The 25,112-nt window shown below is 37.2% G+C and overlaps 1 protein-coding gene across 2 annotated transcripts in view; it reads right to left on the reverse strand.

Annotated features, from left to right (window-relative positions):
- LOC131969982 (F-BAR and double SH3 domains protein 2-like) overlaps window positions 1-25,112 on the reverse strand; it is an 86,705-nt gene that overhangs the window by 18,201 nt on the left and 43,392 nt on the right. The window contains exons 9-15 of one of the 2 annotated variants that reach the window (XM_059331218.1): window positions 21,978-22,100; window positions 20,889-20,984; window positions 19,243-19,317; window positions 10,040-10,156; window positions 9,817-9,921; window positions 1,319-1,408; window positions 1,015-1,077 (exon numbers count right to left, since the gene is read on the reverse strand). In XM_059331218.1, the coding sequence (XP_059187201.1) occupies window positions 1,015-1,077; window positions 1,319-1,408; window positions 9,817-9,921; window positions 10,040-10,156; window positions 19,243-19,317; window positions 20,889-20,984; window positions 21,978-22,100 (669 nt within the window). The remainder of the gene's footprint in view (window positions 1-1,014; window positions 1,078-1,318; window positions 1,409-9,816; window positions 9,922-10,039; window positions 10,157-19,242; window positions 19,318-20,888; window positions 20,985-21,977; window positions 22,101-25,112) is intronic. The other variant, XM_059331219.1, reaches the window with a different exon arrangement.

The raw sequence follows: 25,112 nt of genomic DNA on the forward strand, positions 1-25,112 counted from the left end.
TGCTAAATTAAGCTAAGCTAACCAGTGCCAAGCTGAACCCACATACTTAGTGCACAGACATGCAATAGGCGTACGAGTGGAATCAATCTTTTCATCTTAATCTAAACAAGAAAACAAATATTTATCAAAATGTCAAATTATTTGCTGGTAGTGTAATGTCGAACTTCTCCCCGTGACATACATAGAGCATCAAAAATGCTCATAAAAGCGATGAGGTGATTAAAGAAAAAGGTCCCTTCAGGCCTCAGATCTGTACTTGGTCTATCCTACATTAAAGCTAGGGGTCATGAAATAAAAAGCTCCAGTCGTGTGAGGACTACATCAGTATTCCAGCGGGGAAGTGGGGCGTTTTAAGAGGCTGTAACTGGCGTGACGGATGATTAGGCAGCAGTGCTGAGGTCAATTATCTTGCAATTTACATCATTCAGGAAGTGATTTGTCAGGAGAACTATTCTAGCTGGGTGGTTTTCACTTATAATGAAATCATAAAGATTGAAAAGTCTGTGATTACGAGTCAAGGCCTTGAAGTTTAAAATCACATTTTTGAACGTGCTGAATTGAGTGCGAGACTTGTGAAGCAGAAGAAGTTAAACTGTTGGGAAGACAGACGGGCCAATAGTAGACACATGACAAACATACAGTGGTCTGGTGTTCATCTGAAGTGGGCCCAAGAGGCCACCATGCATGCGACACTAATCAGCTACGCCTTGTGTTGTGTGGGGAAATGGGACTCTTCTACTTCTGAGTTCTAGGTGTGAGATTTGCACTTTCCAGCCAAGTCAAAAACTACAACTTTTAAAATAGCTTATTTAAATAATGTATGCATATACTGTACATGTTTACAGTATGTATTAGCATACCGATAGTTACATTAGGGTTTAGGTTATGTCAACTGTTGTTCATTGTTTTCATCCAGTTGTTTTCAAATTTCATTAATAAACTTTCAGGTTTTTGTGAAGTTTTTCTGGCTTGGCTGGAAAGCAGCAACACACACAGTGAGGGGAGGTGTCTCACCGACAGTGAGGGATCATGGGAAGTGTAGCTGGCCCAACGTTCATTCTCCAGCTCCTCCATTACCTATGGCATGCACAGAGAGAGCAAGGGGGTTTATACACATACTGCAAACAGACACACACACACACACACACACACACACACACACACACACACTGCACTACACTAACTGGAATGAATGCATGAACAATTGTATATATGAATGCGCGCGCACACACACACACACACACAAACACACACACACACACACACACACACACAGTATAGGTACACATACTCTCAAACACACACAGACAAGGTGTACCTGGTTCATGGCGCTCTTCAGCCAGGTATCCACGGCGACCCCTACTTGCCGAAGAAGGTCTAGCCGAGCCTCAGCTTTCAACTTTATTGTCTTTGGAGAAAGAAGGAGTTCAGTATGTTAGAACATAAAACATATCACTGACATGAACTCTTTTTCTTGCATGAATCTTAATAATACATGGTTGATGGTAAACGCATCACTAACACCTCCCCCCTTGTGATTTTTCATGAGTGTCTCCACAGACTTTTGTGAGACCTGGACTCAAACAGGACCAGTGGTGGAATGTAACTAATTACATTTACTCCAGTACTGTACTTAAGTACAATTTGAGGTACCGGTACTTGTATTTTTCTCGAGTATTCCATTTTATGTAACTTTATACTTCTACTCCACGACATTTTGAGGCAAATATTGCACTTTTTACTCCACTACTTTTGGCTGACAGATTTAGTTACTTTACAGGTCGAGAGACATTTGTTTTACATGAAACCTCATAACAGTGTATTAAGTAGTTAAAATGAGCCCACTTTACAAAATTAAAACACTGCAGACATAAAAGCATCAATACAAATAATATAATAATACAATCATGGACAAAATTATTAGACCACCCTTGTTTATTATCAAGAAAACCATGGAAAATGTCTAGATATAAGCTCTTAAATTAAACTCTTATGAACTATTTTTGTTGTTATCGTTATATATGTCTAAACTAATGTACCTTTAGTTGTACCAGGCATTAAAATGAACAAGAAATTGAAAAAAACAATGGTGGTCTAATCATTTTTGCCATGACTGTATACAATATATAATTTATATATGTTTATTTGTTTTTTTGTTTTAGTTATATTGAAAGTGCATTAATGCAAGTTTTCTGATGTCAGTGAGAAATCAAGTTAAATATTAGTGATTTTAATATTAAGGTAAGGTAACTGTGATTATGATTTTCCATCACTGTGCAGCCGTACCAACAGTCCAGTGACAGAGTGAGGATGTGAACTGGATTTGCACTCCAAAAAGTGTCACGTAGTCTCTTAAATGGCAAATCATCAAAACTTGCTGCACTTTCTTTTAATGAGCTGTGAACGCTGGACATGTGCCGTGTTCTTTCCTAATGAGACAATATGATCAGGCTACATCCACCAGTAGGCAAACCCCTGAGATTTACATTCACTCTGTCTCGCCTCCTCAACTCTCTTTCATCTCTGATCCTTTCTCTTTTTTCTCTCTGCTTTTCCTCCCCATTTTCATCAATTTCCTCTTTCATTATCCTAGTCTTTTCTTTCTCACCGGGGCTGACGGAGCAGATTGATAGCTGGTAGCTCCCTCCCACAGAGACGTGTGGTCAGACACACAGATACACACTGTCAAGACAGACTTCTTTGATCAATAAAGACCTGAGCCCCATAAGTGCTTCCATTTTTTCCTCTCCTTTCCATTAGCAGCACCCAACAAACGCTAAAGGTTGCTGAACCAGAGTTAGGAGGAGAAAAGTTGAAACAATTGCCAATATATGTTCAGCCACATGTGCAGTAGTAGTTAAAGTGAATAGAACAAGCAGCCAGTGGTGGATAGACAGGAAGCAGAGCAAATCGATAACACAGGCAGAAAGGTAGGCAGATATATAGTTGGAGAGACAGACAGGCAGAGAGCTACTGCAGGAGGAAAACTCAGCAGTCTGGCTATAACTAATATTGAATCATTTTCAATTATAGGGCCACCTTTTTTGTTGCAAATACTTGTATCAATTCTGGTGCTGCAGAGCTGAAACGATGGCAACAGCAGATGAGAACAGCAAATGTGAGATCAATTTGAAATGACAAACTACAGTTGCAGAAGGAGATAAGAAGCTGCATACTGAGGGAACTAATAGACACAATATGTTCACTAGGTTGTAATAACCAAGAATATTCTACATTCATGGAAAAAAATATTAGACCACCCTTGTTTTATTCAGTTTCTTGTTCATTTTAATGCCTGGTACAACTAAAAGTACATTTGTTTGGACAAATATAATGATAATAACAAAAATAGCTGATACGAGTTTAATTTAAGAGCTGATATCTAGACATTTTCCATGGTTTTCTTGATAGTAACCAAAATCATTATCAAGAAAACCATAGAAAATGTCTAGATATCAGCTCTTAAATTAAACTCTTATTAGCCATGTCATTATATTATATTATTATTAGTATTATATTTGTTCAAACAAATGTACCTTTTAGTTGTACCAGAAATGAAGAAAACAAGGGTGGTCTAATATTTTTTTCCATGACTGTATAAGTGAAAATGACCTTATGATTATGTCCATGTTGTATTTGGCAAAGGTTTGATATGCCAATGTAGATTATGAGTAGATACTCCGGATCAATTTCCTGATCCTTATTGGTTTTGTTTGCTTGTGCGGGGAAGTGTCTGGGAGCACAATCTTGTCTCTTGACGCATCTTCTGTCTAAAGCATTTCGATGCCACGTGTTAATGAGGCCAGATTGTCTGGTGGAGCCAGTTTGAGAACAGCCTTCAACAGCTCATTAGTATGGAGACAGCCTCAATTGGCTCACTCTTTCATCCTCCATGAACTCCTGTAATAACAATAAGGGTAATTTTAGATGGAATTCTGCTGTAATTGAAAGTATGCTATGAGGGAAAGGGGACACAAACAAAGATGCAAGATCCTGTATAAAGATGATTTTTGTGTCTCTTCTGTAACACACTTTGGGGAAAGTGTAGAATAGAGGCCTCATGAATTCACAATAATCAAAATCTCTTCTTAACCCTAATGCCCTCCAATTGTTGATCATTTTGGCTGTTACAGCTTGAGGCATGAATGTTTGCAGGAACTTTTCTTTTTAGTACATTTTTTGAAATCCATGTCATTAATCCTTACATGTCTTTATACTCCATTGGTGCATTTACTACCCTTTTGTGACCTTTGTGGCAATGGTCACGAGAGGGAGTATCTGGCACTACATAAAAAATACTAATGCAATCAAATCAATTTTGTTGCTGATCTTTGACATATCCAAGACTCTAATCAGCACCAAAACCCCAGCTCCCTTCTATTTACTATATGGAGAAAAAAACAAACATTTTTTGTGGTTTTTTTTTGGAATAAATTATGGAAAAATTCAACTAGTTGTCAAGTCTTAAGTTGTTTTAGAGATTTATAAAAAAAATCTGTAAAAAATATGGATGTATGTTGATTTAATAGCAGTTTTAGTGTGTGTGGCCTTTTTTGGCCACGAGGGTCACCAGAGGGAGTATCTGGCACTACATAAAAAATACTAATGCAATCAAAATTTGTTGCTAATCTTTGACATATCCAAGACTCCAATCACCACCAAAACCCAGGCTCCCTACTATTTATTATGTGGAAGATAATTCATTTTTTGTGTTTTTTTGGAAGAAATTGTTGATTTGATAGCAGTTTTAGTGTTAGTTCACGAGAGGGTAGTAAATTTGAGGAGGGCATAAAGGGTTAATTTCCCTTCTTATCTGAAGCTTGTTGCTCTACTTATGTAATAACGAAAGCTCCACGAGAATACACAGTCCTGGCCTGGGGCATACCATCATTATATATAAATTATAAAGGAATATAAAATACATTTGATTTCATTTTGTGCAAAGTTTAACTTCTCTTTTATCACAGCATGCATCACTTAATCATGCTGATAAATTGTGTTACAGTACTAAATATTCAAGTGATTTCAGAGAAAGAGAAGCACAGCCTCTAGTTTCAGTATTCAGAGTCTTTTATCAAGCACTCAGCCAAAGGCCATAAAATCAGATGTTCTTTCAGTGTTTATCGATTCCATTCAAACAGAGGAAAGAAAAAGAGGATCCTTTTAAAGATTGAGGTGCACACTGTCGAACACCGCAGAATAGATTTAAAGGCATAAAACATTTACACCGTTTTATTTATTTCGTCTTGCGGCTCCTTTTCCTTTTATGTGTACATTTAGTACAGCAGGGGAGACATCTGAATTTAAAATAAAGGTAAATTTTACAGTCTTCTGTCGCCATATTACTTTTTTTCCACCTTAATGATATGAACACTCAATCCAACCTACTGATGTGTCTAGTTATGTGCATAAAGGCAGCATCTTCCCTGGGTTTTTAACATATTCTTTAAATAACCATGGATAATCAAGTAAGATCCTAAAAGTGGTTTGTATTTACTGCCTTTGGGCTCCATCTTGAGAAAGCACGGCATCCCTTTCCATTGCTACGCTGACGACAGTCAGATATATGTGCCACTGAAGAAAAAAGATGCTTTCTCCCTCACACCGCTCCTGTCATGTCTCAAAGACATCAAGGCCTGGATGGCCTTGAACTTTTTAAATTTTAATGAGAAGAAAACAGAAGTGATAGTGTTTGGCCCTAGTGGCTCTTGTGTGACCCCTCCTTTTGACTTGGGCCCTCTGGCAGATTTTATAAGACCAACTGTGTCAAATTTAGGTTTTAAGATGGACAGTGATTTTAAATTAGATCGTCAGATTAGCGCTGCTGTGAGGTCAAGCTTTTTTCATATCAGGCAGCTGGCTAAGGTGAAGCCTTTCCTTACGCACAAGCACTTTGAAACGGTAATCCATGCCTTCGTTACATCTCGGTTGGATTACTGTAACTCACTGTACTTTGGAGTCAGCCAGTCCTCCATCGCACGGCTCCAGTTAGTGCAAAACGCGGCTGCTCGCCTCTTAACTGGAGTGCGTAAGAGGGAGCACATAACTCCCATCCTGGCCTCCCTCCACTGGCTGCCTGTGCATTTTAGAGTCCATTTTAAGATTCTTTTATTTGTTTTTAAATCTTTAAATGGTCTCGCCCCACTGTACCTCTCTGAGCTCCTCCACCCCTACGCTCCTGCTCCGTGCCTCAGGTCAGCTGATCTGCTGCTCCTGGAGGTACCGAGGTCTAAACGGAAGCTCAGAGGGGACAGAGCTTTTTCTGTTGCAGCCCCCAACCTATGGAATGAGCTGCCTTTACACATCAGACAAGCCTCCTCACTGTCCATTTTTAAAAGTCATCTTAAAACCTATTTTTATTCCTTGGCTTTTAACCACGCATGAGACTCTGCTCTTGTTTTTAGTGTTTTATGGTTTGCTTTTATTTATTGTTTTTTAAATTGTCTTTTAAAAAGCAATAAATCTATTTATTTTAGTGTTTATTTCCTGTTTTATTTATTTTATTGTCTCTTGTTCTGTTTGTTTATGTACAGCACTTTGTTGCGGCTGTTGTTGTTTTAAAGTGCTTTACAAATAAAGTTGAGTTGAGTTGAGTTGAGTTGAGTTCATTCAAGTCATTCATGTTAATGTTTCCTGCATTGTGTTTTCCATAAACCAAAGACAATTAATAACAAAAATACATAATTAAAAATATCCTTTGAATAAACCTACACATTGTATCTTCCTCACAGACTCGCCCGCAGTCCGACTTGCAGTAAATGATCACATTTTTAGCACAGACAGTGCATCGACTATAAACATTGATTTTGAATCTCAGCGGGCCGTCAAAGCGTTTAAGATGTTGTCACAAGCAAATTAGGCAATTTATGAAAAGTCAGTTAATGAGGACGTCTAGCGAGGTCAACTACACTATTAGTCTGTCTTACTGGCTTTTCAGACATCAAACACCAATGTATTTTTGATGATTACCCAGCAAAATAAACACCAATTTTTTTCTCCACTGATATACAGGTGCCTCAATCACAGACTCAAGGTGTTTCCTTCCTAAATATATCCCATGCTTAATTTTCTTACTGATAAGGTGTTGAAATGGCCAGTGCAACGCGGAAAGAATGACACAATCTCTAGCCAGATAATGCTGTAATCAAACCAGGATAATGTCTTTTGTACTCCCTTTATAATTCTGCGATAAGAGCTCTGTGATGAATCCATTTGTACCAAATGAGCTCATAAAATATTCATCATCTTACTCAAGGTAATGCTGGCCTGGAAGAGCAAAGAATAGCAGATGGACAGTGACAGTGAGCGAGGGGCAGAAACAGAGAAGAAGAGACAGAGAGAGAGACGATGTGGTATTTAAAAAGGTGTTCGCAATTTGGGATAAAAAATATTCTCTACTGTTTCATACAAAGTGAGATCACAAGCTAGTGATAGTGTTGATAAAATACACTTGCAGTGTTTGGTTGACTGAAATAGCTACCAAAATCTGGTATAATAAAAGCAACAAAATGACACAAGATATGATTAACCAGTTATTTGCACATTCCACAAAAAGGTGGGATGAAAAAAAGACTGCATAGCCCAATAATGATCACACACACACACAGTGAAATGTTTTTTTGACCAAACCTGACAGCAGAGGGTGCCAGATATGTGAAAGCCTGATCATAAAATCAGTATGGAGGCAAAGAGGCAGTATTAGAGAGAGAATGAACAAAGTGAAGAGACTGAAATTGAACAATAGAGACGAAAAGCCAAAAGATATGGAGACTTTGGAGAGAGAACAGAGACAGGATCGAGCTGAGAGTAAATGGCCGAGAATGCACTCCGTTCATTCATACTCTGACAGGTAGAATCTGTGAGAATCAATGATAATGATAGATATCTGTGCCAGTGGAAAGGCTGAGAGGTGCAGAGGGAAAAGGGAGGGAGTGTGGATGGATGGATGGATGGATGGATGGATGGATGGATGGATGGATGGATGGATGGATGGATGGATGGATGGATGGATGGATGGATGGATGGATGGACGGGTGGATGGATGGATGGATGGACGGGTGGATGGATGGATGGATGGACGGGTGGATGGATGGATGGATGGATGGATGGATGGATGGATGGATGGATGGATGGATGGATGGATGGATGGATGGATTGATATATGGATGGATGAATGGATGGATGGATGGATGGATGGATGGATGATTGATGGCTGGATGGATGGATGGACGGATGGATTGATATATGGACGGACGGATGGATTGATATATGGCCGGACAGATGGATGGATGGATGGATGGATATATCACATTATCATTATGCTGACTAATACTCAAAACACAAGGTGACTGGCAAAACTGGCAAGCATATTTTGGTGCTTGCTTGGCTGCCAGCCTGGCAAGCACTTTTTAAAGTCAGCGCAGACACCATGTTCAATTTTCATTAGTGTAATGATATCAGACCTGTGTCTTATGTTATTGAGACAGACATGACTGTGTAAAGGTGTGTTTAAACCTCTACTACTGAACAGAATGCAGGAAAACCAGGAGACTATGAGGCTTTGTGGATAACAATGGTTTAATAACTTAAATGATTTGACATCTCATGTGATGTGAAAGGTGTATTGATTGATCCTGGGCCATGTTTCTTAATTGCACCCTGCTTCGCCAGCCGTCCAGACGGGCAAACTGAATGCCAAGTGCCACTGTTTGCATTGAGAATATCTACTAAATAATTAGTCACTCAGCTCAAACACTGCGAGGAGGGAATTCGGGACAGGGCTGAATTTGATGTTGTCACTGAAACACAGGGCTTGTTTGCCAGGCTAATAATGCATTGATGTTACGGCATGAAATGAGTCTATGGAGATATGCAAAATGGACCATTTTTGCATCCCAGATTTTTGAGCATATATTATAGGGAAAAAGCATTTACCATTCTAGCACAATGTGTTATTTTCTACCTCTAGAGGCCTCTCAATCAAAAACAATAATAATAGAGTTTGGTGACATCGTGAAGTAATGTGGCATCATGGGAGTTGTTGCATTCACTAACACTGCTGTCATTGCAGTTAGCTTCTCTTTGTTAGGATTTCTTCATTGTCCATAACTCAGGAGGTTTTAACTGGGAGCTGAATGATCACTTCGGATCTCCTCCTCTCCAAAACAACGTTGCTAACATTAGCTTGACTTTTATCTCTGGGCTGTTGTCCGATGACTAAAATCCTTTATCAGTTTAAAATATATAGTTTAAAACAAGCAAGATCTAAAAGTTTAGCAATAAAATGTGGCTTTTAACTGGATGAAAAGTAAATTTAGACAACTTCTGGCAAAAGAAACAATGCAGAAACATGTACAAAGCGGGATATGACGCCACTGACAGAAGTTAAACCGATTGTTGATTAAAACTACAGATTTGACTTGGTTTGAAAATTGTTTGAAACATTTGGTATAATGTACACAACTCAAAAAATATAACATGGGTTTAGTCCTTTTTTAATACAAGAAGTTAAATATAGTATCTTTCACCACAAAGACACACTCCCTTATTTTCCCACTGAACACACCATTCTCTGTTTAGTGTTGCTGGCCACACCATACTAACTCACACCAACTAAAATGTATTTTTGTTTCATTTCAGAGAGGCAGAAAAAAAACATCTTTCCATCCATTCTCCATGCATGGAGCACTCAGATAAGAAAATAGGAGGAACATAGAAACCTCAAGGTTTAAAAGCAGACACTGAGGCAAAGATAACACCCTGTTATATTTCCCTCTGCGTCATCATAAATAAATGTCGACATTGTGAGTCACATACCTCAGCTTTGCGCATGTTTTCTTTGGTGTCTTCTATCTTCATCTCAAGATCTAATCTCCCCTGCTCCGTGGGGGGCAAGCCATGGCTCTCACACTCCTCCAGACACTGAAAACAACATGCACAAACACATGACTAGATTAAAAAACAGTGCATCTATGTCTTTATAACATATGCGTTTTCCAAAAATGGGTGACAAATGTGAGCCAGTGTGTGTCCGTCTTACTCTCTTGTAATGGATGATGTTCTTGTGTTCCCTGGCCACTCTTGTTGCCCACTTCCTGGCCTCTTTGTTCAGACTGTGCTCCTCTGTCGTCCCCGTCTCTGACTCCAGCTGACGACTCTAATATAGACAAACACACACATGCACACGAACATACATACCAGACAGGCATGGGTAAACACAAACACGTACCCAGCCCCATACACACACAAGCATGGCAGGCATACACACACATACACAAGAGCACACATAAGAACACCATTGGCGGTAAAGGCACAAGGTGTGTGATATGCAGAAGCTGTTAATTGAGTTAAGGAAAGTGTCAGAGGAAGATTGTTTCCCTCTCACTTAATTAAAACAGCGTGTGTTGCAATGCTCTATTGTTATCCTCTTGGAATGAAATAGCTGCTATTGAAACCACATGTGAAAGAGCACGAAAGTGTGTTTTTGTTTGCCAAGTGAGAGAGCAGGAGATGCATGGCAACAGGCCTTTGTAAATGTGATTTTTGTTTTCTATACAAACGCAGCAGCTATGTCGGCCTTCAACATCAACTATAACCACGTGGCTTTTGTTCTTCAGAGACTAATGTATTAAATGTGTCTCTAAGTTCACAGTTTACACACCTACTCACTAACCCACCACTAACCAATGACAGAGACCATTAGACCATTGTTTTCTTCGATTTCTTGTTCATTTTAATGCATGGTACAAATAAAGGTACATTTATTTGAGTTAGAGTTTAATTTAGGAGCTGATATCTAGCCATTTTCATGGTTTTCTTGATAATAACCAAAATCATTATCAATAAAACCATGGAAAATTACTAGATATCAGCTCTTAAATTAAACTCTTATCGGCTATTTTTGTTGTTATCATTATATTTGTCCAAACAAATGTACCTTTAGTTGTACCAGGCATTAAAATGAACAAGAAAGCAAGGAGAAAACAAGGATGGTCTAATATTTTTTTCCATGACTGTACATTACTCTTACTATGAGCACTGGGATCCATCATGAATGCCCTTTTTGTTGACAAAGTTAATTTTTTTTGCATATTTCTCATGGTAGATGACCGTATTTTTACAATTTTTTTTACATTTTTTTCTCCACTGTTTTTCTGTCTGGGGTTTGAAGTGGGCAGGAAATTGGAAAAAGATATTGTCATAAATGTGTGTGCACCAATAACTTTAGTAGTTTTGGTAAAATAGCCTTGTAGCACCCTATAATTTAAGAAATTCCTGATAATGTAATAACGCCTTAAAATGTAATAAAAAACCCAATATTGTAATAACTTCACCAATAATGTATTAAAATATCCTGACTGATATTGTAATAATGGTTTTTACCGGTAACATAATACCTTATTGATAATTGGAAATTGATTAAATTTTCAGGAAGTTGATTTGTTGGTTTGTGGTTGTTTTCATGAGGTAGTGATTTGTTGGAAATCTGTGACGAGGTATGTTTAGTTTAGAGTTAAATGCAAATTTTATTACATTTTCAGGTGTTATTACATTATCAGGAAATTATTACATTATAGGTTGCTACAAGACGTTTTTTGCTTGTTCCTAACTGAGTGAAATGACCTGAACGTATCTAGGAGGTAGCCATTAAAAGAGCTGGTTGATATATACAGTGGTGGAAAAAATATTCAGATCTCTTACTTAAGTATAAGTACTAATATAAAACTGTGAAATTACTCCACTAAAGTAAAAAGTTCTGCATTCAGAACAAATTGAAGTAAGAGTACAAAAGTATCAGCATCAAATGTACTTAAAGTATTAAAAGTAAAAGTACTCGTTATGCAGAACGGCCAAACCTAAGGTTGTCAAATATATTATTAGATTATTATTTTTGATGCAATTATGTAAGCAGTGGTATATTTTCTCAAGGTAGAGCTCATTTTAACCACTAAATATACTGTTATGAGGTTTAATTTAATAAAATGTTTAATCACTTTATATGGATCATGTTTTTTATGTTAAATCTCGACCTGAAAAGTAACTAAAGCTGTCAGCTAAATCTAGCAGAAGTATAAAATTACATTAAATGGAAATACTCAAGTAAAGTACAAGTACCTCAAAAATGTACTTAAGTACAGTACTTGAGTAAATTTATTTAGTTACATTCCACTACTGGATATATACAATAATTATAGTGTATATGTCACACAGCTATGTATCTTATTTAAAAACAAGAAGTCCTCCGTATATCTGCTGCTTTTTGCTTTTGTTTTCTAATAAAAATCAATTTGTTAAAAGGTCAGTTTTATGAAACCGATGCTTTTTCCCCCTTTATAACTCTGTGACATGTATCGGTAGCCTTTTATGTTTTGAAAAATTAGCAGTTGTCACTTCCAAAAAACACAAACTAAGCCTCAGGATGTACATGCACTCAGTGTCACTGATGTATGCTCACAGACCTGAGAGGCTGGGGTTCCTGTTATCTGATAATAAAAGTGTGTTAGCTAGACTACAGTACAGGATATTTTAATTGCAGGTTTCCATGCACATCATATCTATTAATTATGTGCCGCTTCAGTAACAAGAGGGCATAAATCTGACTAAGTATAGGTGTGAAACGAAGAGTATTACATGGGAGATTTACAGCTTAATTACATTCAGACGAGGGAGGGAGTTAAGGCAGGGAGGCAGAAAACTAGATTTGAACAGTGGCTCTAAGCTGACATATTGTGGAGGGAGCTGAGCAAATTGGGCCATGATATTTTATGAGTATAATGAGTAAACACAATAAATAAGCATTTTTCTCAGATGGCCTCACAGCATCTACATGTTGCGGGGAAAATGTGAATACTGGCATTCAAAACACTTTGAATCTCCTTCTTGCATGTGACCTTTAAGTAACTTTCTATTGTTTGTTTAGATTCGTATTCTGTTTTTTCAGCTCTATGTTTAAAGCACATACCATGTTGGTAAAAAAAAAAAGTCAGAGAGCATGTTTAAAAGTTGTGCTGGTTGATATGAAACAGCTAATATACAGTCATGGAAAAATTATTGAACCACACTTGTTTTCTTCAATTTCTTGTTAATATTAATGCCTGGTACAACTAAAGGAACATTTGTTTGTTATTCTTGATAATAATAATAAGTGTAAAATCATTAACATGTTAATCTATGCTATTTTTTTAGCACAATGATTCTGTTTTCAGAACTGGATTTCACTCTCTGCACTGATATGCTTTGACATTTAAACAGAAAAGTCTCATTATGTGTTTAAACCAGCAACATTCTCTGTCATATAATTATGTCATATAATTGGTTATTATCAAGAAAACCATGGAAAATGTCTAGATATCAGCTCCTAAATTAAACTCTTATCAGCTATTTTTATTGTTATCATTATATGTGTCCAAATAAATGTACCTTTAGTTGTACCAGCCAACAAAACGAACAAATTGAAGAAAAAGGGTGGTCTAATCATTTTTCCATGACTGTATGTGGCATGAAATATTACTGCAGAGTACAGTGCAAAATAATACATTTCTTCTTTTTCAATTATAATGATGTAGTGGGAGCCTATCGCAAATGTGACCTATGTTAATTCGAGTGCATTCTAAATGTGTAAATGTGCAAAAGTCAAATATCAATTCATCATATCAAGGTCGCAATGATAAATAATTAGCAACTGCTGTAAATGTGATAAGAGGGAAAATTATGGCTTGTCAGTTTGCCAGCCTAGGGAAATGTGAAGCTCAGCACAGTGAACTCAAACTGCTGTGATCATACTGTACTTCAATAACAACCTCCACTCACTGTCATAATAACAGTCATTTAGAGGACTGTATAGAACAACTGTGTTATTGTGAAACCACAGGGATGAAGGGGTGAGAATAAACAGTGTCAGAGTGCCTGTCTGCGTCACTGGGAAGTTCTGCATATGCTGGTAAAAGAGTTTAAAAGTCCAAACCCTGGAGCCTTGTGGCTGGAAGGCGGCCCTCACTTCCCTCACTTCCCTCACTCTAAACACTTGTTGTTGGTCCTTACTATCACATTACTGTGAGGGAAAAGTGCCACAAAATAGCTCCAAACCCAATAATGTTTTGCCACTGCAAGAAGCGACTACTGTCTTTTCTAATGCATCATTTCACGCATCATAGACTCCCATTGTTCTCTCTTGCCACAGCTTGTAGCGACATACCGCTGTCTTGACTAATATATTACAACACGTTGAACAGCACTTGTATCACACTTCAGTCAAGGCAGCAGTATTTCTATGTGAGCTGTTCTGATGGATTTTTCAAAAGCAGTGGGAGACTATGGCTGCAAGGTGACTGAGCTGCCTGCAACAGAACACTCAGCAGGGCTTTCGGGCTGTTGAAAATGCATAGTTCGTTGTGATTTGTGACTATTTATGTGCAGAATTGATTTTAAGATTCTTTTTCTGGTTTAATAAATCACTTAATGGTCTTAGTCCAGCCTACTTATCTGATTTACTTTTATCCTATGAACCCTCGAGGACCCCCAGGTCTTCTGGCCTTTTAATTATACCAAAAGTTAGAACAAAAACCCACAGTGAGGCGTCGTTTTCTCACTGTGGTCCACGTTTGTGGAACAGCCTCCCTGAAGACCTGAGGGAATCAGAGACACTTCATATTTTTAGACTTATCTTTTTAATTTGCCTTTTACTTGAACCATTTTAAAATATTTTTCTGCTCATGCATCTTAGTGTTACAACATCTCTATTATTTATTTATTTGCTATTATTTATTAGTCTATTTTTATACATACATATTTTATAATGCTCTACTTTTTAATTATTTATTCATTATTTTCATCTTTTTTCATCTAGCTTTTACTTTTTATTGTTATTATTATTTACTTTTGTTTTTTATTTTATCCTTACTTTATTTTTATTTATTTTATCTAATTCATTTCTAACCTGCCACCAGTGTTTCCTCACTGCTCCACAGTGAGATGTGCTTTGTTTTTAATGGGATGGGTGGATGGAGGGTCAGGGGCGGAGGGTGTTTGCTTGTTTCTATGTTTTATTATTATTATTATTATTATTTTCTTTCCTTTTTTTAAATGGTTGATTGATTGATTGATTGATTGATTGATTGATTGATTGATTGATTGATTGATTGATTGATTGATTGATTGATTGATTGATTGATTGATTGATTGATTGATTGATTGATTGATTGATTGATTGATTGATTGATTGATTGATTGATTGATGGCAAAAAGAAAAAACAAGAGAAATAGACCGGAGTAGAACGCCTACACCCTAAACAAATCTTGTTTTAATCAATATTTGTAGTACTATTACTTGACTTAATTTACTCACACATCACTAACACTCTTTTGTAACTAGCAGAGAAATTAACAAAGAAAATAAAAACAAACAAACAAAAAATAAAAAGAGAGAGACACACACACAGAGCACAGTGGCTGTCCTTCTGCCTGCAATGACCGCATTTTGAACCCATAAAGCACTACAAATGTGCAAATAAAAGTCACACGCAGCAAACATTTGACTCATGTATCTACAGAAGGGCGATGATAGCGTAGTGATATTTCAGAAGATGATGCAACAGCAACAAGGTTACGGCATCTGATAAGTCATCTGGTGCCGGGACTGCATTGCTCACCAACAGATGACAGAATCAAAGCACTGCAGTGCTGTGGAGCTGATGTCATAATAGTGGTCTTCAGTAATCTGAAGAGTGCTTGAATTCACAATAGTGCACATAATTAACTTTATTTTACTCTATAGCAATTGCTAATTGCAAATGGAACTAAGGACACATTGGTTTTAAAGGTCTGAATAAAGGAAGACCAGTTTCTGGTACTATGCACCTTAATACTGGAATGACCTGCAACACAACTTCCTCATTCCTCTGAGAGATTTTACAGCTTGTAACAATACTTGTGATTGTTTTAATTAGTATGTCTATGTTAGGATGTCATGGTTATTTGGAGTGAATTTCCTTACTGATCTTGTCTATGTGTGAGTTGTTCTCAGGTCTCTCTGACTAAAGATCTCTTAATCTCAATTAGATCTCTTGAATAAATAAAGCTTAATGACCTAATTGATTATTTGCCTCATAATGTATATAAATGCAACCACTAGGGTGATGGTGGGTAAATAAGATCGAGGTTGGACAAATGATAATAGTCTGCATTATTAATTCATTATGTATGAAATAATAAACATATGGAATAAGTGCTGTTCTTTTCTCTGGTCTGACTGCTTTGTTGTTGTAGACAATGAACGCTACAGTCAAGTTACAAGTATAGCTGTGACTGAATATGCATCTAAAACCAGTAACTCACAGCCTCACACATTAATCAGGTGTATTCTTGTTTATTACACCAGCAATGAGCATTGTGTCATAAGTGTAATTGTAGTTCCATGTGTGGTTATGCTGTAGCATGGTGTCATGATCACTTTACTATAGAGACTGCATCCCAAATCGGACACACCCGCAATGTAGCACTTTCTGGTGTTTTCACGGTCATTTCAAATAAGATTGCCGCCACCAGTGTAGGTATAACTGATTTATACATATTTAACAATCTATATGTGAAATATCATTAATGTACATGGAGATTTACGTGTCTAATTACAATATGAAAGTAACTCTGATGAGAGAAAGCAGTAAGAACGCTAGGGCGACAACCTTAAAAGTACATCTGTATTTTTACTGTACTGTACTTTATTGTGAAGGACAGAACGTTCCGGGTGTTTTGAGAGCGGTGTTATTTATTTGGTAGAAACATCCAGTTTCATCCCAAAGACTCAGCAGCCCCCATTGTTTTATTGTTAGTCAGGAGATCCAAGTGTCTGATTTGGGATACAGTTAGCGCATGGCTAATTCACTGGCGTTAGCGTCCCTTAACTGACTCTGGTAAACCCGAGGCTAATGTACACGGTTACGTGATAACAAATGAAAACTGGGATTTGAGAGAAATCCCATTATCTCACCCAACTCGTTCAGAACAGTGCAGCTCCGCTTCTCTCTGGTTTTAACAGACGATATCACATCATCCTGAATTTAGCATCTTTGCACTGGCTCCCTGTTGGTTTCAGGATTGAATTTAAGATTTTACTGATCACTTTTAGAGCTCGTTTAGTTCTGGCTCTTAACTATTTAAGAAAAATTATTCATTCCTAATGGGACGACCTGCATCCAAAGATCCTTCTGACTGTTCCAAAGTCTAAACTAAAATCCAGAGGTGACCGGGTTTTTGTCGTCAGAGCGCGCCGACTTTGGAACGAGCTGCCCAAGGATATAAGGCACGCAGAGTCTGTAACTTCTTTTAAAACACTTCTTAAAACCCACTTTTATAGACTTGCTTTTATGTATTTTTTATTCTATTCTATTCTCTATATAGTCTTCCTTTTACTTGTGATTGATCCTACATTGTTAGAGACATTTTTTGGTTCGATATTGTGTTTGATTTATTGTTTAATATGCAAGACTAATTTGGCTTGGTTATTTGAGATACTTGTTTGTTTTATGTTTTTATTTTTGTAAAAACATTTTGACATACTGGCCATAGCTGGCGGGATGAGCGCACCTGTGTGCATTTATGAGAGGAGCCCCAGGTGAACAGGTGAACAAGTGAACAGATAGACGGGAAGCGGTACAGTTTTTGACCACTCAGTGACAGCCTTTTTGGTTTTATATTGTGCTGGAAAAGCTTATCGTGATCAGTCATGTTTTTCTTTTGTTCATTGTGAAATAAATACAGCAAAGCTGACAGACGATCTCAGGCATTTATTTTTTGAACCAAAGGGGCGAGCGTGTCTCAAATCCACAATCCTGAAGGACCGTGATTATATTTACAAAATAAGTTACAACATACACTGTCTTTTATCGATTTTCTTTTTGTTTTGTTAATGTAAGAACTGTTTTTGGCCTTATGGCATCATTGTCCTTTATGATTAACTGCTCTCTTACAAAACCACTTTGTAAGCTGTTGTTTTTAAAAGGTGCTATAGAAATAAAGTTATCATTATTATTGTAAAAAAAAAAAAGTTATTTAGTTATATAGTTATTTAATAGTTATATATAGCTTTTACAGTAATTAAGAAATATATTTCAAATATTTCCCATGCACATGCTCACAGTCCACTCTGCATGTATTCATTGTGTTGATGCTGGCTCCACATGCTATAATGAATCCACTACTTTCTGTTTTGGAAGTGGGATGGGCCCGCGCTGCTTTAAGACAGTTGGGATGTAAAGGTTATTCTAGTTGACATAGTCTGCTACCACTGTCCGTCAATCAGGGTTCAGTCATGAATGATATATTGCCTATGAATCTGTGAGCGGACAAACAGCAGCATTATTTAAAGATTTTTAGGTCCTCTGTAGTCTTATAGACGCAGTGAATTATATATTACCAGTGTCATGCAATATTTCAATCATAGAACCAGGTGTTAAAGCTGAAGTGCATCATTAAATGTTTACCAAAGCTCCAGGCAGAACATGAGCGTTCAAGTCAAAATCAACAGGACAGATAGATCAATATTAAGACACGTACAGGTGCATCTCAATATATTAGGATATCACGAAAAAATTATATTTATAATAGTTCAAATCAAATGGCCCTAACCAAGTATTGAGTGCATATACAGTCATGGAAAAAAATATTAGACCACCCTTGTTCAATTTCTTGTTCATTTTAATGCCTGTTACAACTAAAGGTACATTTGTTTGGACAAATATAATGATAACAACAAAACTAGCTGATAAGAGTTTAATTTAAGAGCTGATATCTAGACAATTTCCATGGTTTTATTGATAACGATTTTGGTTATTATCAAGAAAACCATGGAAAATGTCTAGAATGGTCTAATGTGGTCTATGTTTTTTTCATGACTGTAGATGGACATACTTTTCAGAGGCCAACATTTCCATATTAAACATACAAATATTAAAATTGGTCTTTTGTAATATTAAACATTTTTGAGACCCTGAATTTTAGGTCTTCATCAAATGTAAGCCATAATCATTATAATTAGAAGAAATTAAATAAATAAAGACATGAAATGTTTCATTCTGTGTGTAATGGATCTATATAATGTGTTATTTCCACTTTTTGAATTGAATTACTGACATAAATAAACTTTCCTATGATATTCTAATTTATTGAGATGCACCAGTATGAAGAAGATGATCCATGGATTGTGTCAGGAATGAAGATGAGAAGAATGCTAACAACAGTTGAGACTACCTGTGCCAGGGTCATTCTCATGGCACTGACGGGCGACGGCTCAATATCCACCAACTGCTGCACCGAGCTCAGAGTCTGGCACACACACACACACAACCACACACACACACAGGCGAGGCCAACCCACGCACCCGAGATGAGCAGCAGTGCAAGCACACAGACACACAAATACAAGGAGGGGTTAATGGAAAAAAAGGTCAGGGAAAAGTGTTAGCAGAGGTTGAACAGGATCAGGAAGGCACAGGGAAGGAATAGCACATTGTTGTTAAGAGAAATGTTACCAGTTTATGTAATAAAGGAAAGAGAGGGAGAGTGTGAACAAAGCGAGAGGCAGAGAGTGAAAGAGGGAAAGAAGCTGAGAAACAAGAGAGCAGAAAATGACTCAGACACAAGAGAAAAGGATAGCTGTACTGCCCTACAAAGTCTAATGGCAGTAACTAGACAAAGGATAACAGTAATATCATAGTGCAGTAACTGTGATGTTGTCGTGTTCTTTCAGCTTTTATATTTTGTTTTCAGTGAATAAACATTTTTTTAAGTGTGCTTAAAAGTGTTTACAACTCTATTCAAAGATTTGTGTATTTTAGACTTAATATCAAAAAGTAATGTTATATTTAGTCTTAATACAATTATATATATATATATATATATATATATATATATATATATATATATATATATATATATATATATATATACACATATATATATGAATTTAAACATAATACCAAAAATGAATTTAAACATAAAACCAAAAATAGACTGCAGTAACTTCACTTTGACTGTGATACAATGTAGCCTTGTATTTCATTACTTTGTTGAATAGTGAGGACAAGAATAATAGAAATTATAAGTTTATTTGATTATTTGAAATCTTCAACGTTGTCATCAGATAAAACAGACATAAATTAGTTCATTTTTAGTTATAACTCAATTTCAAAATGTAGTTACTGCGGTTAGGCTTTGTAGGGCAGTATAGAGGAAATAGGACCAATGTCCTCTGGGAGATGTCTCTTTTTTAGCCAGTGATACTTAACAAGTCCCCAGAGTGGTAAGACAGCATGGTTTTTACTGCTGCATTTTGATCACGAGATCGATTTACGACTATTTGAAATATTTTTCAGCAACGACTTGATTTGACAAAAAAGTTATGTAACTTATGTATAACGATAAAAAGAAGCGTGGACTACAAAGTACAGCTCCCAGAGGACACGTAACATCTGCCGTTAAAACAGTTAATATTAGAACACAGAGTAGATTCAGGCTTCTGTCATGCTGTCACCAGACACCAGCTAGCTGGACAACTCCAGCCTGAATTGTTAACATAAAGAAATTTCAAAAGGCTGCAAACAAAAGAGCCAAACATCTCTCTGGAGAATAAGATTGATCAGAGCTTTTGATTTCCAGCTTGGCAAGCCTCTCAGGCCAAGATGTATTAAAGGGATTCTCTAAAATAATGAAAATATAATGGTATATGAATTCCGTTTCAGTGATCCGACTGAGATGAGCTGATTGTTATTTCTCTGCGTGTGATTTTTGTGTGTTGATGTTTGAAAGAGACAGGAGGGGGGAGACAGAGAGTGGCCGTCTTGATGTGAGAACAGGTTCATACACAAACAATACAAGTTCTGCTGTGTGTGTCTCACCGTGTCACATTCGCTGGGCTGGAACTGGAAGTCGTGTGCTTTGTGAAACACTGGATTCTCCTGCATGAACAACTGCTGGTTGTATTCTTGTATTATCTGAGAGACAGACAAAGAGAGACAGTGAATATAGTGTTCTTGTCTCAGAAACTCCACGCTGACCAGCCTCTGTTCTCCTTACGATGGAGGAAACTACAAACTTTTTACAGTCACCTGTCAAGCCTACAGCGGGTGAGTATTTCATATTCAAATATGGATTTTGGGTTTGGGATTCTCAGTTGATGCTGCATGAAAGTGCTGAGACAGCATCTCTTTATTCTCATCTCACTGAATCCTTTAATCAGCAACCAAACAGAAAATACAGTCATGAAAAAATTATTATACCACCCTTGTTTTCTTCAGTTTCTTGTTCATTTTAATGCCTGGTACAACTAAGAGCACAATAGCTTGACCAAACTTAATGATAAGAAAAAAAATGGCTGATAAGAGTTTAATTTAAGAGCTGATATCTAGACATTTTCCATGGTTTTCTTGATGATGATTTTAGTTATTATCAAGAAAACCATGGAGAATGTCTAGATATCAGCTCTTAAATTAAACTCTTATGAGCTATTTTTGTTGTTATCATTATATTTGTCCAAACAGATCCTTTAGTTGTCCTAGGCATTAAAATGAACAAGAAATTAAAGAAAAAGAGTGGTCTAATAATTTTTTCCATGACTGTACCTTCATCACTGTGTATCATGTTGTTTCTTATACACCGAGTTTCATTTGCATTTGTCTTCTGGTTTCCTGAGAAATGTCTCGTTAGCATTCCTACATTTCTCAGTTTTAAACATTTTTTATTTAAATGCTTCCAAACTCCAGTCCTAGGTACAATTCCCCTAGGCTGTGATGCTAAAAAAGAAACAGTGCTGAGTATTAAGAAATGAACTCAAAATGTCAAAGAACAACAACCCCAAAAACACTTTGATTGTGCTATGATGTCAAAATGATGGATAGATATTCTCCGCTGTATCTGTTTTAAAACCCCAAAAAACAATGTTTCTACAAGTACTAACTCACACATGAGACGGTCTGTGTCTGACTCACCCTGGTGGATTTATCCAACAGGAACTGGAAGGTATTGTGTGAGGCTTGGGAGGCCTCGAGCTCGGTGCGACTCAGCTCCACCAGGTAGTCTTTCACATGCTCGTAGATTCTGCCATCCAAGGCCTAGAAGGCAGACAGAGAGAAGGACCAGGGGTTACAGTGAAGAGTGGATTAATTCAATGTAATTCCATAATCCTTAATGATAAAGTAGAGAGTAGAAGGGAATCAGGGGGTCAAAGAAAAGAGGAACAAGGCCACTTATTACAAAGAGCTTTATGACTGTATTGGTTTTTCTTCTACATTCACTCAGATATGATGGGTCACTGAGTTTTCACCGTCACACCTCCGTGCACAAAAGTGCCTTATTTCTCATCACTAAACTTCCAGCTTCACAGCTTTTTATATAACTGGGAGCATAACTGTAACAATGTGTGTGTTCTTCACTCTTCACCTTCAAGGTTGTGTAAGTTGCACTAATTTGTTTGTACAACTACTTTGTTGTAGGTAAGTCCTGAACATGATACAATTAAAATTTCAGCCATGATCCTCCTACAGGCATTATATAGATATTTAATTTGGCTTTTACTTGAATCATTTTTTAATATTTTTCTGCTCATGCATCTTAGTCTTACAACATCTTCTCTTTTATTTATTAGTGTGTGTGTGTGTGTTTGTATATATATATATATATAATCATGCTTTAATTTTTAATTATTTATTGATTATTTTCATCTTTTTTATTTAGCTTTATTAGTTTTTATTGTTATTATTATTATCAAGAAAACCATGGAAAATGTCTAGATATCAGCTCTTAAATTAAACTCTTATCAGCTATTTTCGTTGTTATCATTATATTTGTCCAAACAAATGTACCTTTAGTTGTACCAGGCATTAAAATGAACAAGAACTTGAAGAAAAAGGGTGGTATTTTTTTCCATGACTGTATGTGATCCAAACACTTCCAAAAACTCCAGAGCACTGAAAATCCCAAAAGTAAAAATTGTGTTTTTAAATTTATTTATAATGCATTTACAAATTCACAGCAGGTTTTTATCCAAACAAAACATTCTTCTCTAATCCATGTTTGAAGGCGTAAAGCCTTTGAAAAACAACACTATGGGAGAGCAAACAAAAAAAACTGTTTGCTCTCCCACTTTCTGCACGCACCTGTATTACCAGAGCCGTCTAGCACCTCACCTCACCTCACCTTCATGTCAGTGAAAGTGCTGAGTTATATTCATTAATCAAAGTTTATATCATAATTTTATTCCATTTTTATATTAAGGCATCATATAATTTTATGCCAGAGCTTCAATTTGAAAACCTCAATCGAAGCTTTGAATGTAAAAACACAAAACATACTTTTGATACAGCCCTAGTTTCAATTTAACAAGTGTTAAAACATCTGTTACACACCAACACACACACCTCACTGGCCTGGCATTGCTGCCAACCCTGAAAAAAAATCTAGCCCACAAGCAGCATATATTATGTTATGCCTTATGCTGCAGAACTCATTTTTTTTTATGAATTAAGCGGGTGAGACAAACAATGAGAGACAAGAGTGAAGTCAAAGGAAGGACAGAACCCGAGCAGATGTTTTCATTTGACAGCTCTTATCATTAGGTGTGGATTGTGATGCGGTGATATGAAGACATTTTAATGTAGTCCAAATGAACAGCCTTTCTATGGGGAGCTGGGATAAAGCTGCCAAGCTGTGGGCCACACTGCCAAACCCACAGATCAGACATGGAGGAGAGACAGAGAGAGAGAGAGAGAGAGAGAGAGAGGGAGACAGAGAGATTGAGAGGGAGAGAGAGAAACAGAACGGGGAGAGAGAGTGAGCGAGAGGGAGACAGAGAGAGAGAGAGGGAGAGAGAGAAAGGGGGCGAGCATTTGAAAAGGTAGACAACACAGACAGACAGACAGACTTTATAGGAGACGTGTGTGTGTGTGTGTGTGTGTGTGTGTGTGTGTGTGTGTGTGTGTGAAGTGTTCTCTGGATAGCTTTCTCACAGCTGCAGGGGAAGGTGAAGTGGTTCAGATTCCAATTCAACAAAACACAGAGACCAAAGACACACACACACACACACACACACGCAGACACACGCAGACACACGCACACACACTCTAAAGTACTCAGACACTCATACTCTCTTCTGGCCAAATACTATAACAAAGCTCACACTCTCATACTCTGTGCTGGCCAGGAGATGCTGGGGCCAAGTCTACAACCTCCCACTAACACCTACACTCTCTTTTTCTTACACATTAATAAGCACACCAACAAAAATAACTTATGCACACACATGCTGCAGACGTATAAAACAATGGAAAGTTGACAAGGAAATTATGTCATTAAGGCTGGGTTGTTGGCTGACTTCTTCCTAAATGTTCCCTCATCACTCTGCTCATTTCCTCCTCCCCCTTTCTTCTCTTCCTCCCCTCCTCCTTTCATCCATTTACGGTAGTGTTGAAATGGAGTGAGTCAGCTTCCAGAAAAAGCCCTGTCCCCAGATCCTGGTCGGCGTATGTGTGTGTGTGTGTGTCTGTGAGTGTGTTTTTGGGTTGATGACCACATCAGCCTGAACAATAAGTACAGCAGAGTGGAGCAGACAGGGCAGCAGAGGTAAGTGTGGGATTTTAAATGGACAGTTAGAGCATGGACAGCCAACAGCAGAGGGAGACATGGAGCAGTCTGGTCCTCCACTGCCCTTTCACTACAACTGTCGCATTGACAAGGACAGTAGTGCTCAGTGTAAGATATATGTTATTCATGCAGCCACAGCCTCAACAGTCAGTATTCATGAAGTGAAGTGAAGCTCTAAACAAGGCTTTCAATTACAACCTCATATCAATATACCACTCTATTACCTGCCACATTTATGATCTTGTTCTATATGGTTTGATATAAAAGACAGAAAAGGTTTTGATCAGGGGGAGGTTCACTGCCGTACAGTTAGCAATCTGTAATAAATCTTAGTATTAAACTTTCAAAGTCCTTATTCTTCCTTTGGCTAAATTAGGGCTGGGCGATATGGACCAAAAGTCATATCCCGATATATTTGGGCTGAATATCGATATATATCCAGATATTTTTATCGCAAAGTGAGAGCAAATGTTCAGTCAAAGTCA

This window comes from Centropristis striata, chromosome 4 (genome assembly GCF_030273125.1).
Source record: "Centropristis striata isolate RG_2023a ecotype Rhode Island chromosome 4, C.striata_1.0, whole genome shotgun sequence".
Classification (NCBI taxonomy): Eukaryota; Metazoa; Chordata; class Actinopteri; order Perciformes; family Serranidae; genus Centropristis; species Centropristis striata.